Here is a 15,046-nt window from a genome sequence, read left to right on the forward strand (position 1 = left end):
AGTGATTTCACTCTTAAGTTTCAATTTCATTTGAACCCAAGAACTCCAAAGCAAAACTCAATCCAAACCACTGAGTTTCATTTGATTGTGAGTCCAGATCCTATGAAAGTGATGAGTTTTTGCAGGATTTTGAGCAAAAGCCATGAGCCAAGATACCTTCTCCATGACAGGCCCTGAATACTCTCCCTTCTCCCCCATTTATCTCTCTCTCTCTCTTCTGATGATGTGATTGTCTGTGACCTCCTCTCTTCTGTCATTGTCTTCGGGGACAGTTGAATAGCCTCCTTTCCTCCTGTAGTATACGAGGGCCAGCAATATCAGCCCACTCCCTGCCTCAAATTCACAAATATTTCACGCAGGACAGCAGGTGGTCTGCTGTGCCTCCTGTCACAATTCTGCAGCAGCAGGACTCTAAATGTAGAAGCCGTCTGCCACCACCTGCTAGTCCCAGAGAGTAATACTCAGCAGCCCTTCTTTCTCCTCCTCCCCAATATGCACATATCCTTATGGTCCTCGTTGCGGATGAGTTAACCTGTCTGATTACATTTTGTGCTTACCTCCCATTTTGTGACCGGTTATTACAGCACATATGCGGCTCAATATTACAGTCCTTAGACAGGCAATTCTCCAATTAGAATCGGAGAATTTTGCCTGCATTAGAACTGCAGGATGGGGCAACATGTTGTGTAAAATCACACTGTTCTTGAAGACATCAGTAATAATAACCCATAACCTGGATTGAAAATTGAAATTTAGCCTTTACTCTGAGTTTCTTGGATTTTGTCAGTTTCATCTGGCCCCTTGGTGTATTGTTAACACAGACTCATTATTATAATATATTATTGGGCTTTTGATTTTTGGTTTTAACTGATAAACAGCAATAAAACATACCTGATATAAAAAAAATCCATGTTTATCCAATAAACACCAGAAATTGTTATTGGTATTCAAGAGATTCTCTATACAGAGCAGTAATGCAGACTGTGGAGGTGTGATTTCTAAAGTACACTAAGTGTTGCTCATTAATTGGGCCATGTTGACCCTGCTGGTGCACAGTAAAGTTCCCTAGGGTGCATAAATGTAGTGCTGTTTGAGACAGTGATGTGTTAAAGTGCACTAGGGAACATATAGTATATAATAACAAAGTTGTGAAACCCCTTGATTTTTGGACATCTACATACAATTCAAAAATTGCAAAAAGTAAATCCTAAAAAAATGAACTTAATAAATCCCCCAAACCAGAAGTGTATTAATTCTGTAGTGCCATAGGTGCCCATGGCACTTTACAGGCTTATCAGAAACAAACAGCGTCCCCAAGGAGTTTATGATCTAAGAACTTAATTCAGAAATGATTTATCCTGACTCAGACAAGTACTGTGGTTTCTTTGAGTCAATGGCCTAAGGGTCTGTCTACATGAACAATTGTTCATAGTAAACTGGGGTGTGAACCTACCCCGCTCTAGCCTGCTGAGGACTAACTGTGTGGACTCTGGTGACATGCATTCACTGTTTATTAATGCGCTTTGATCTAATCCTCTTTGAAATGGGACTTGATCAACGCTTATCAATGAACTATTAATTTGCTTCAGCAGGGTCCATTCAAACAGTTATTCCATGGCAGGTTGGTATGGGGTAGATTCACGCCCCGGCTTGCTGTGAATTAAGGGCTGGCCTATGCCTAAAGTAGACAGTTAGGTCAACCTAGCTATATCACTCAGGGGTGTGAAAAATTCACACCTTATGATACTTAGTTAAGCTGACCTAAGTCCCAGTGTAGACAGTGCTAGGTCAATGAAAGATTTACTGCAGTGATGGAAGAATCCCCTCCATCACTGTAGTAATTGTCTACACTACAGCAGTGCTTCTAGTGTAGACATACCCTAAGTGTTTGTGTAGACAAACCCTCAATGCATGAGTTAGGATTACTCACAGAAGTAACAGTTTGCAAGATCAGGCCCTATAATAGGCATAATTCATACAAAGGGTGGGGGATGGGATGCAGTGGAAGTAACTTGATTTTGCTCTGTTTATGTTTGGCCTATATCTTCTGGGTTCATGTTCTAAAAATTAATTGATCACAAACTGAATTTTCTACATATTTTTATGTCAGTCAGTATTACACATCTCAATTCCCTTTAACTTTGGGCAGGATTTTATTGAAGAAAGGGGAGTCACAGCTCAACTAGAAACTGCTTTTCAAATATGTGAAGACATGAAAAACAAAAACATAAGCACGAATGTCTTGGGTAAGTGCATGGAAATAACATAATACTTTATTAAGAGTTGTGCTTTAAACTGATCATTATTAATGTTTTAAATTCCTGATACTTTTATTTTCTAAAAAAACAACGAGGAGTCCGGTGGCACCTTAAAGACTAACAGATTTATTTAGGCCTAAGCTTTCATGGGTAAAAAAACTCCCATGCATCTGAAGAAGTGGGTTTTTTACCCACGAAAGCTTTTGCCCAAATAAATCTGTTAGTCTTTAAGGTGGCACCGGACTCCTCCTTGTTTTTGTGGATACAGGCTAACACGGCTACCCCTCTTTTATTTTCTGCAGAATGTTGGTTTTGTTTAGTTGGTTTACGTTTTTCCAAACAGTTAATGATATTCCCCTTCAGCACCCAAAGGAGGAAGGATTCACTTCTCTATTTTGGCAGTTCCCAAGCAATTGAGAAATGTGCTTAATATTATTTTGAAATTATTAATGTGAATCAGTGTCTATTTCTAACATTTGTTTTATCATGTATTTAATATTCTAGTTGGCGATCCTCCAGACACTAGTAAACTATTTAAGATGGTAGACTCTAAGATTTCTATGTGCAGAGAATATATTTACAATGTAAACACTGTCCTACAAAAAGTTCTGTGTTCTTGGGCTACTTATATGGAGAACGTTCATTTGCTGAAGACATGGCTGGATGAAACACGAAAAGGACATCTTAAAAAGGTATTTGATTGAATGTCTCTTTGTGATTAAGCATAAAGATACTTGTTCACCTTTTTAAAGCACTTAGAAGTCTATGGATGAAAAGCACAATAAGTGCAAATTATTATTATTGTTTTGGGAAATATATTAAAGAACTGCATGGTGTGTCTTTAATCCGTTTAAATGCATCTCTATAGGTCCCCACTGAGATTCTGGCAGACTGGAACTCAGTGCATGGTTCCTTAAATGAAGCTGGAAACTTCTTAACTGAAGTCAGCAATGAGCAAGTGGGATCAGATATTTCTAAAGAACTGAAAAAACTGAACACAAGATGGGCTAAATTTATAAAGAGAACACAGTTTGTAAGTAACTGCAGCTCCGTTTTCCTTTCATGTGATCATTTTGTTATGTAGATTTCAAAAGCACAGCCGTATTTTTAACAGTATAATGATCAATTGTTATTTGCAGATCAATAAGCTTTCATACAATTCAGTGTTATCCATTTTGGAGCAGGTAAAGCAAGCAATACACAGAGGTTCCCAGTTGTAACTCTCACTGCCTCTTTGTGTAAAAGTCCTCTGTTAGCACTGAATGCAATGTTGTATATGGCTGAGAATATACGAGCGCCCCTTGTTTCAGTTTTCTAGATGAGCCCTTAAAAAGTGTATTTATTAATGATACTGTTGTGCCAATAAATGATTGATAATATAAAATGCTATGCAACATTTTCACAGGAGATGAGATTACTGAGAATGCAAGAAGAGCAAAAGAAGTCAGTTGTTGACAGTAATGGAAATTCTCAGTCTCCTGCCGAGGCAGCGCCAAATGCACTCAGTGTTACAGCAGATATATCAACGGAGGCTAGTAAGAAACACATTCAGAATGCAGAGGTAAAAAGTTCTCCTATATTCATCAGCACTTAAATTTGCGTAGTTTTATCTATTGAATATACAGCCACACTTTTTTGGGCACTGCATCTCCACTTCAGTCCCAGTTTCCACCTATGCTCCTCGGGGTGTATGTGATGGTCCCCAGGGGTATCCAGGACTGTGAGGCACCTCACCACTACCAGCTCTTAGTGTGAAGTAGTCTTGTCTCTGCCTGCTGTAGATCAGCTCCCTGAAACCGTATGTGGCAGCACAAGCATGGCCTTTCAGGTGTCCACAGGTCTCGCTCTCTCTGTACAGGAAGCGATAGGCACACAGTAACCCCTGAGTACTCAGAGTTCTCTGCAGTGTTCAGCCCCTGTTCCCCAGAACACTTACAGAATTACAGGCCTGCGATTCCCACAGGAACAGAACTCAGCGGCCTGTAAGATTCAACTCAGGACCAGCACTTTGCTTATCACCACAGCACTTAGATATAATTATAGTGAAAACAAGAATAAGTTTATCACAGAATAGCGATTCAACTAATAGTGAGTAAGAATATTGGAAACAAATGGGTACATATTAAACAAAATCATAACATGCTTTCTAGAGCCTATACTTAACTGACAACTTACTCTTCTTTTGACAAGAGAGTATCTGAACCAAAGTTCTCTCCAGAATTTTCAACCAAGCCTGGTTGAGACCCCTCTTTCACAAAGCAAATGTGCTGTCCCACACTCCAGATAAGATTCTCTTCTCCCGCTGCATTTCTTTTCCTGTTAGATTCTTTCTTACAATCCTTCATTTGCATTCAGTTCAGACTGGTGAGAGGATCCACTGTGAACAAGAAAATACTCAATTTACATGTAAACAGGTAGCCTGTCTGACAGAAAACCTGTTTTTCACCTTTTCTGGTGACTAGTACCTTGATACAGACTTTAAGAACATGTTTTCAGTTTATATAGAACACCTGTACATAAATTTCATAATGATATTGATGACCAGAGTGACACCACCTTTCATTTGAGACCTCACATGTCATTCTTTGGTGAACCAGAATGTGCATACCAGAATCAGGAGATTCCTGTAACCCCATTGCGCTCCCTTGTCAGTTTGCATTAAGAAGTTCTTGGGTCACAGAGTGAAAGCCAGAAAGTAACCCAATGGCTGAGTAAATGCTGGAAATGTAGGTTGGGGGAGGGAGGGAAGAAATTCTAAGCATTTTACAAATACTAACTTTGCTAAGAGTCTAAGTGTTCCATGTTCTCAGCTTAGAGAAAAGAATGCAGATATAACTGAACAGGCCACTGAGCTTCTGCCCAGGGTAGAGAAAATGGAAGAGCTTCTCAAAGGAGCAGAAAACTGGGCCACAGAAACAGAATGCCTTCTTGAGACGATCAAACATGAAGGATGCGTGGGAAGCTCAACAGAACAATCTTTACAGGTAGAAATGCAAATATAAAGTTGAAAATATCTACCCATTCATCAGATTCTCAGAACCTGAGTTATTAATTCAATGGCTTGTGTTAAATGAAGCAGGAATGAGAGTGGAGTTTGTATTAATAAATGGCTAACTAAGAGAAGGAGGTGCTGTAATGTTGCTAGGACTAGGTTAGTTGTCTAACATTGTTTTTCAGGATGGCTCCTGTCAGAGTCCTGAGTATCCCATCATGGTAACTGCATTTTCCCCCAAACATCGTCACTCCCAGATTTCAGTCAGAGTCTAAAGAAGGATCTCAGTCCCATTCTTCAACTGGTTACAGTTGTGTGATAAAGGCGCTCCCACCCCCTCAGTAATCCAGCAAACACCCTGCTGACTAATACCCTGGAAATTAATGAAGTGGGAGTGTGATGAATGCTGGTGATAATATTTACTGCAGAGGCAATGCATTTATCCCCCGGGGACGAAGCACTTTATCCCATCAGTCCTCCTTGGCTGGAAAGGGGACCTGTAGAGAGTTCTGGCTGGCGTGTGAATCAGCTGCTTGCTGTGTACTTTGTGCATCTGACCCTGTGGGAAATTGATTCAAACATCCATTCTGTAAAGAGGGAAGGAGTCCTCAGTATAGTTGCAAAGATCTTTGTTTTTAGTCTCAGGGTTATTTTACTTAGAGATTGTGCACTCCTACTCTGGGTAAACTCTACAGTATTAGGAGGTATGGGCATGTTAAAAGAATATACATGAATTTTCAGAATGTGTGTGCATGTACATAAACTAAATCCCGTTCTCAGTGTGACATTTGCTTGTTAAAAATGTGAAAGTGACAAAAAATGCTCTTAAATTTCTATGAGTTGTGTTTCAATAAGATTGTAACATAATGTCCCCCATGAGTATACAAGATCAAGTCCTTGCTTCACTTGCAGTACATAATAGAGACATTTTTAATAAAGCATAGATCATCATCAGAGGAATGGTAATGGATAGTTTGAAAATGAGGTGAATATTCATAGATCAAAAGAGCTCTCAAAGACACACAGTGATAAATATCCAAACCCAGCGGTGTAAGCTGTGCTTTCAAAATATCCAAGCATGTTTTCTAAACAGCAGAGTGCACATTTGGGGCTCTATTCTGCAAGCAAATATACACACGAGTAACTTTGCTCATATGAGACTTTCTGTTTACTTCAGTGGGACTATTCACATGATACAGTTACTGCTATGTGTAGACATTTTCATGATCAGACAATGCACATGCAAATGTGTGCTTTGTATGTTCAGTTGCTAGGTTGTATGTATACAAGCATATTTTAAAGATACTTTAAAATAGAAGGTTAGGCAAAGAAATGTAACATATAACAGTGATAGCAAGTACAATCACAGAAGTTAAGTACAAGTCAAATATGTGTATGGATGTCACAGGGTCCACTCACTGCTAGGGGTGTCTCCTCCTGGCCACTATAGGGATTAGCTCCTTCCAGGTGCTGTGCCCTCCTCGGGCGCTCTCTCCATCCTGTGGACCCTCTCGCTCCAGGAGCTGCAGCTTCCTTTTCGTGACTTGGCCCTCCAGGCACGTCACTATCGTCCTCACCTTCCAGGGTATCGAAGTATTTCAGCACAAACTATCCCGGGCAGTCCGATTTCCACTTCCCCAGTGGCTGGTAGGGGAACCCGGGCCCGCCCTCTACCCCAGGTTCCAGCTCAGGGGCCCTCTCTTCAGCAGCCAAGGTCTGTCTTGCTGCTGTTCCCCTGAGCCTTCGTTGTCTTTCTGGCTCTCCCCACACTCTGGGGTTGCCAGCCGCACAACTCCATTCTCCCGGGGAATGACTGACTGCAGACTACTTCCCCGAGCCTCAAGCTGCCTTCAGCTCCTGGGCTTTACACAGTCGCCTCCTGTTCCCATCCAGCTGAGCCTCCTCTAATTAATCCCTGCTCCCTGGCTCTTCCTTCAGGTGCAGCCTGGACAGTTAATTGGCCTACCTAGCCATCTGACCCCTTCAGGTCTTTTGTGGGGTGGATACCCCATCACAATGGAATTAGATGGCTTGACAACTTGTTTTCTCTGCTTTCTTTTTTGCTTGGTGCCAGACCCACTCCCCCAGATGTTGATACTTTGGACTACAAGATAATGACCTGTAATTGCAAAGCATGGTCCATATATAACCAAATATTGCCTACTTTTCAGCAATCCTTGCCTTTCAATTCAGTTCCTAAAGCTAAATGATATAAATAATAATATTTAATATTGAAGACTTCTGTTGTGTTTCATCTAAACAGATCCTAATTGCCAGAAGGATCTTGTGCCAAGAACAAGTTGCTGCAGCAGAAGAAATATTGCAAGTTTTGACACGTAATATTTCAAGCCAGGTGTCCCTCCCAGATTTTGAGACAGCTGGGCTACCGACACGAATTAAAGAAGTCAGAGAGAGACTCCAGGTCTCTGTTCCCTATCACTATCATATTCAGTACACAGATATCCTTATCTGTAGTATTAAATGGTTAGAAAAACATCTTTTAGGGTCCATGTAAAATATAAATATTTTTAAAATATTTGAGCGACTCTTCTCTTGTCAGGTGCAAAATGAGAAAAGATTTCAAAATTTATATCCAAAGCTGAGAAACTTGAGTCATGTTATAAAGGAATATTTTAATTGTTTTAACGATACTCATGCATACTCTACAAATTGTCTTTCTTCCTAGGCTGCCATGAATAACCTAGACCTTGTCTCACCCAAATCTGAAGAGACTCTGTCAAAAAAGGAGGTCATGATCAATTTTGAAAAATCCCAGAAGGAGCTTGAAACATCTATTTTAAAAGCTATGCAACTCATTAGCCAAAAAGTGAGCCCTGATGAGCACATTTCAAAAAATGAGGTGGGTTCAAATATTTACTTCCTACCTGTGTCATATGAAGCTTTTGACTATCAGAGCACATTATTTCATAATGAGATTTTGTGACTAAAAAAATCTTACACAAGTGGTCCCCAAATTTTTCAGGGTCATCCCTCCCTTACCCGTCTGCCCCCCCTCGCACTCTGAGCCGGGGCCGGGAGTGTGGCTGCGGTTCCTGGGGTGGGGAAACGCAGACATGGGTAAGGGGGCTGAGGCTGGTGCCGCAGCTGGGGGCAGGGCTGGGTCTGGGAATAGAGCTGTAGCCAGAGGCCAGGGCCAGGTGTGGAGCCACAGTCGGGGGTTGGGGGTGGGGTTGGACATGGGACCAGGAGCTGGCGCCAGGGGTGGAGATGGGGCCAGAGCAGAGCTGGGAGCGGAGCGGGCCTGGGTGGCACTCTCTCCCTACCCCCCATGGGGCCTGGCCTAGGCCCCATCATGCCCCCCCAAACATTCCTCTGTGCCTCCATAGGTGGACACACCCTACAGTTTGGGGACCTCTGTTTTACACTGATGTGGAAAAGAGCACATATTTCTTGGCAGTTCTTACAACCTTTGTTTAAAACTTTTTATTTTATCATTATTAACATACCTGAACTTTCTGTAGAAATATTACTCACAACCTGGATTTTTATGTTATCATTATCTGAGTGTATTTTGTTTAAATCCCCAAAATGGTAACCTCACATTATAAAATCTTGATCCTAAAATAAGGCTGTCTCATTTTTTCCATTGACAGGATATCCTGAACTTTGTTTCTCCATGCCACTAATGCTAGGAGGTCTCTCCTTTTCCAACAATGCCCTATTAAACATCTGGCTATTAGTTGTAAATGCATTATCAAAACTTTGAAAGTTGACTGACTAAGTGGCCATCAGACACACAAGTAACTTTTAGCACCTAGCTGACATAATTTGAAGGGAAGTAAAACCTAGTTTAGATTATGTTGTTTATAATCATATGGGGGTGTTATGATGGAGATTTACATAAAAGGAAATTGAAAGTTCTCAAAGCTACTGTAATTCAACCTCCTTGTTTATATAAGCTATTCTGTATACTATCTGTCTTCTTATATGGCTCCATCACTCCCATACCCAGGCAACTATAAGGTACTCAAGAATGTACATCTGGGAACCACAGTCGTGTTCCTTGGCTAGTTAAAAGCCTTTGGTCTCATCCTTTATCACAGAGGTGGGCAAACTTTTTGGCCCGAGGGCCATATCGGAGTTGTGATACTGTATGGAGGGGCAGGTAGGGAAGGCTGTGCCCTCCCCCCTATCCACCCCCTCCCACTTCCCGCCCCCTGACTGCCCCCCTCAGAACCCCCAACCTATCCAACCCCCCCTGCTCCTTGTCCCCTGACTGCCCACTCCCGGGACCCAGCCCCTAACCAACTCCCCCGTCCCCTGACTGCCCCCCCGACCCCTATCCATACCCCCACCCCCTGACAGGCCCCCCGGGACTCCCATGCCTATCCAACCCCCCTCGCTCCCCATCCACTGACCGCCCCCCCAACCTCTGCCCCATCCAACTGCTCCCTGTCCCCTGACTGCCCCCCCCCAGAACCTCTGCCCCATCCAACTGCCCCTGCTCCCTGATTGCCCCCCGAGACCTCCTGCTCCTTATCCAATCCCCCTGCTCCCTTACCATGCTGCTCAGAGCAGCAGGAGCTCGCTGCCCAGGAGGAGCAGCGGGCCAGAGTGCTGGCAGCACGAGAGGCTGAGGCTGCGGGGGAGGAGGGACCAGCAGGGGAGGGGCCGGGAGCTAGCCTCCCGGGCCGGGAGCTCAAGGGCCGGGCAGGACAGTCCCACGCACCCCATGTGGCCCACGGGCTGTAGTTTGCCCACCTCTGCTTTATCATGTGCCCCAGCTCTGGGACAAACTTTTCAAATGTGGATATAGATGCTGAGTGCCTCAGTTTTTTGGGTGCCTAACTTGTGACTCCTTAAAGAGGCCTGATTTTCAGGAAGTGCTGAGTACCCACCCTCGAAAATCCAGACCCCTTTAAAGTGTCTTAAGTTGGGCACCCAAAAGCATTAGTCACTTTTGAAAAACTTGGCCTAAATTGCACAGTTTAGGACTGCCTTGGGCTGAAAAGCAGTGCAGAACCAGCACTGGGAATGCTCATAGGGATTCGGTCATGGGGCAACTCACCACACTGGCGCCACCTGCTGGGCATTTTGGGAATTAGCTCAGTCCCAGCAAGTATGCCCTCGGGTGGTGATGGCTCTCCCGTCCTCGCCTCCGCCTGCAGACTCATTACAGCTCCTTTCTCTCGGTGTCTGCTTCGTGGCACAGCCTTCTGGCTGTGTCACCATCCGGTTCCGCCCCTCACCGGACTCCCCCACCAAGAGTCCAGCCACTCCTCACAACAACTTGGCAGTCCCCAGCCAGGCCACTCCTTCAACGACTAGTTGGGATGGGGGGGAGCACCCAGGCCTGCCCACTACTCTGAGCCCTGGCTCAGGGACCCTGTAAACAGCAGCTTCCTGCTGCCTCTTCCTTTCAGCTCACTGTCTCTATTCCCTGGGCCACTTCCCCGCAGTGTCAGTTCCTTCTGCTCCTGCCTCTGGCTCCAGCTCCTTTTCCCTCTTCCTAGGGCCTCGAGCCTGTAAGTCCTGGCAGCCCACCAGGAGCTCTCCCTAGCTCCCCCGGTTCCTGCTAGCACCTGCCCTTTCCCAGGTGCTGATCCCGCTGTAACCTTCTAGGAAGCCAGTCTTCTCCCTAGGGCTCCCTGCAGCAGACTAACTCCCTCTAGTCTGCAGCTTCCTTTTATATGGGCCGACTGGGCCCTGATTGGCTAGTCCATCTGCCGCCCTAACTGTCTGCACACCCCGCCCTAATTGGCTGTTTCCCCTGCAGCCCCGCCTTTGACTGGCTGTTGCTCAGCCTCCCTAGGCTGGTTTTAACCCCCTCAAGGCCAGTGCAGGCCAGGCGCCCCGTCACAAAGTCACAGACCCCTCCCTTGCGTCCTGTCACATATAGGAGGTGTGCCCCATTGTCTGGGCATAAGGAGGGAGAATAGCCACTGATCCACTTTGTCCACTCCCCCTTGGTACAAAATGTTCCGGTGAGAGGTGTTGTGGGAGCTGTAACTGCACTTTCCCAAGCGCAGGGGCTGCAGTTGTCCTTGGCTCATTTTCAGACACAGAATGTGCAGCAGTGCAATTGTACTCTGGCCCGCCTATGCATCCACACAAGGGCCTGGGACAATCTGGCCTTTTGCCATTGCAGCCCAATAATAAGTACCTTGTCATTCATTATTGTATAGTTTTGGTATGATAATGAAATTGTTTTACGATATACATAAGCGAAGATCAATTCTGTTTTGTTTTTTTCAGGAAGCTTTTAGCATTTTGGACACAGGAATTCTTGAAAATTTTTTGAAAGCAGCTGACCAACTGAAAAATATTTCACCAGCTCATGAAAAGTTAGCAGTGGAGGAAAGATGCAAAGATGTTCGTGAAAGATGGGAGGTGAGAAAATATACCTAAGAGAATGAGTTGCTTTTTCTTATCAGACCTGGTCTCTTGAAAAACAAATTTTTGTATTTGCTTTGTAGCCCATTGTCACCCCATGACCATCACACTGAGACAGTGCTTTCTGTACTTTGCAGGCAGTTCATCGTGAAATCATTTCATGTATTCAGTTCATAATGGAAATTGAAATAGGGAAATTTAATGCAACTTTTTCAAAACTCAGTAAGCAAATAAATAAAGAGAAGAAACTCCTTAGCATGGGTAAAACCAAGGGACTTATAAAAGAACACGAGGTATTGTATAAAAACGCTATCCTCAACTTCTCTGCTTGGTGACTGTATTGTATATCCTTCTGCATTTTATCATTTAATTTTCTTTCTAACTTCAGACTGTTCCTTCACTGCACGAAGCAGGCTTTCAAAGAGTCACCTCCTTGCCAGTAGAATGCTACATTTTTTCAGTTTATACCTTACTTTATAATTATCTCTTACAGATGGTTTTATTTTTAATCCTTAATTACTCAAAATGTAATAATTGAAAAAACAAACTTGATGTGCACTGTAGCTCCCATTCAAAGGTCCTATTCATAGAGCTGACTCTACCAATAATGGTTGTACGGAAGCCCCCGTTTAACTCCTTGTTTGTGTTGCACACAAACTAGTCACGTGACTTTAAGTGGTACTTTATGGTTCATAGGCCTGTGCTAGTCCTCTGCCCAGGGGTAAATTTCACACAGTGTGTAATAAACTTTGGTTTACATTTAACATTTTTACTCATGTCTCTTTCTCAGTCATCTCTTCTTTAATTTTCTTTTCACCTTAGGTGAACCTAGCCATCACTGTATTCCCCAAGATCTGCCCATATTTATTTCTTACAGGGATTCTAGGTGTGAACTCCTGGCCTCGGTAAAGTCAATATGAGTTTTGCCATTAACCTTAACTGGGTCAGGATTTCACCCAAGGTGTTTTTATGTGAGGAAAAACAGCACACACTGTATATAAAAGCATATATACCAGATGCATTCTATTCCTCTCATATTGGCCAAGAGAGTAGAGTGTCATTTCTTTCATTGTAGTTGCTTCTTACAGAGGAGAGAGAGTGATGGAGAATATTTTGGGAAAATGTCTCAGTCCAGCTGTCACTGAAGTCAATGGGAGATTTGCTGTTGACTTCAGTGGGAGCAGAATTGGTAGCTAAAATTGGAATAAAGAAGAAAAGACCCATGTAAGACAGGGAAAATTTCACATTGCAAAGATATTAAGTGAGGAAGTATTGGTCTGTTGGTTAGAGCTGGGGACTGCAAGTCAGGGCTCCTGGTTTCTGTTCTTGGCTCTGGTTAGAATATGATCAGGTAATCATTTCGGCCCAGATTTTAAAAAATATATAGGCACCTAACTTCTATTAATTTCAGTGGGGGTTAAGTGCTTGAATACCTTTAAAAATCTGGTTTCAGAGTAACAGCCGTGTTAGTCTGTATCCGCAAAAAGAAGAACAGGAGTACTTGTGGCACCTTAGAGACTCTAAGGTGCCACAAGTACTCCTGTTCTTCTTTTTAAAAATCTGGTCTTTAACCCTTTTGTACCTTTATTCAGGTATAAAATTGGGGCTAACACTTGCCTGTGTCAGAGGGATTTTGTGAGAGTTAATTTATGTTTTCAAAGTGGTTTGAGAGCCTCAGTTGAAAGTGCATTTACATGACAAAAGAACACTAAATATAACAATGTATGAAAATAACCACATTGTTATAATTTATCATATGCTTGTTTCTTCATTTAGGCTTTTTTTTCCCCTGAAGGCAGCCTGGGGGAATTAAACAGCTGCCTACAAGTTCTTAAAGCAATGTGTGAAAGACTGACTGCAGAAGGAACTCACCTGGAAACAAAGACAGTAATTGCAGAGTGTGAACAAAAGCAAGAAGAACTTCAAAAATGTGCGGCAGATGCTTACGTAACTCTGCTGTCCCATGTTGGCGGTGGCCAGGCATCTAAACAAGGGTGAGAATTTTGCGGGACAATGTATCCTAGCTCCATAAAACTGAGACATCTAGATCATCCTTCTGTTGTTGCGGGATTGTAACCTGGAGTATATTTTCTCGTGTAATTGTTCTTTTAAAATATTTTAACAAACTAGTCTATGTCATGTTAGATTAATCTTTGGCAGAGTTGCAGGGTTTGTTTTTGTCTTTTGATATATACTGCATGATTGCAATGTTTTTTCTTTGTATTCACTAGTTGTTGCTGTTATTATTAAGCTGAAATTTCTTTTAAACCTTAGGGGCTCTATACTTGCTCCTGAGAATGGAGAAAAGAAAACATCTTCCCAATCAGTTGATATACTTTCAACTCAGGAGGTATGGAATTCAGATCATAGACTCATCGGATTAGAAGGGACTGCAAGGGTCATCTACTCTGCCCCCCTGCCAAGATGCAGGATTTGTTGTGTCTAACCCATCCAAGACAGATGGCTAAAGACATACCATTAGCAAATATTGGTTTATCGAGAGTGGATCACGGGCAAATGGAGAGCAATTATTATGTTTGTCTATATCACAATGGGACTCAAGCACTCCAGTCAAAGCTCAGGTCCCATTTTGCTCACAATGTACAAATTCTTATTAAAAAGAAAGTCTCTGCCCCAGAGAACTTACAGTCTAGTTCCTCTCTCTGAGTGGAAGTCATTCCTGTGAAAAGGGCCAGCTCAAGGCCCACTTAAGTTCTCAAAATAGGACTCAAGTCCTTATCCTGCCCTTCTTGACAGGGTGAATTTCAGCCTCTAGCACTGGAGGAAACACACTTAGAATACTACATTCAGTTTTGGGCCCCTCAGTAGCCAAAAGATGTGAACAAAAATAGGAGGGGATATAGAGATGAAAAATGCTGCAGGGGTTCACTTCTAAGGAAATATTAAACTAAAAGAATATGTACAGCTTTATTAAACAATTGCTAATATCGAGGGATACAACTGTTTACCGTGAGTGGAATGCCATAGAGGAAGAGGTCTTGTTTAGAGTGTGGTCCAAGAGGATGACAATCCATGTGACCCGAGAGGTACATAGGCAGCACAGTATTCATCAGCAAGACATCCAAAAACATGCTGGTGACCTACACAAAGAGTTCATCTTGAGTCTCCATTGTATTAGCACCAATGGCTGAGGATATAGAGGAAATGTCTGTTAAGGTAGCTGAGGTTGCAGTCTGCACTACTGTGATGAGAAAGCTCTCTCACGCTGTGCTACAAATACTGTCCATTGTATAGTGATGGAATCCTCTGCTTTGCTGATGGCTCAAGCGCCACGTGTATAGTCCATGGAAAGACGTGTATTTCATAATTTTATAATTTTACTTAATAATCTAGTTTAAGTGAATCTTACGTTCATAAACTGAGCTGATTCTCTCAGAAGTTGGGTGTGTTTTGCATGAAGAAGTGATTGTTTCTTTCTGCA

The 15,046-nt window shown here is 42.9% G+C and overlaps 1 protein-coding gene across 7 annotated transcripts in view; it reads left to right on the forward strand.

Moving 5' to 3' along the window:
- Positions 1-15,046, forward strand: part of SYNE2 (spectrin repeat containing nuclear envelope protein 2) — a 257,594-nt gene that overhangs the window by 57,017 nt on the left and 185,531 nt on the right. For 6 of the 7 annotated variants that reach the window (XM_034767822.1, XM_034767824.1, XM_034767818.1 and 3 more), the window contains exons 15-25: positions 2,150-2,246; positions 2,763-2,950; positions 3,127-3,291; positions 3,664-3,819; positions 5,069-5,242; positions 7,514-7,672; positions 7,937-8,110; positions 11,467-11,601; positions 11,742-11,897; positions 13,381-13,598; positions 13,879-13,954. In XM_034767822.1, the coding sequence (XP_034623713.1) occupies positions 2,150-2,246; positions 2,763-2,950; positions 3,127-3,291; positions 3,664-3,819; positions 5,069-5,242; positions 7,514-7,672; positions 7,937-8,110; positions 11,467-11,601; positions 11,742-11,897; positions 13,381-13,598; positions 13,879-13,954 (1,698 nt within the window). The remainder of the gene's footprint in view (positions 1-2,149; positions 2,247-2,762; positions 2,951-3,126; positions 3,292-3,663; positions 3,820-5,068; positions 5,243-7,513; positions 7,673-7,936; positions 8,111-11,466; positions 11,602-11,741; positions 11,898-13,380; positions 13,599-13,878; positions 13,955-15,046) is intronic. The other variant, XM_034767825.1, reaches the window with a different exon arrangement.

The sequence above is a fragment of the Trachemys scripta genome, chromosome 4 (genome assembly GCF_013100865.1).
Source record: "Trachemys scripta elegans isolate TJP31775 chromosome 4, CAS_Tse_1.0, whole genome shotgun sequence".
Classification (NCBI taxonomy): Eukaryota; Metazoa; Chordata; order Testudines; family Emydidae; genus Trachemys; species Trachemys scripta.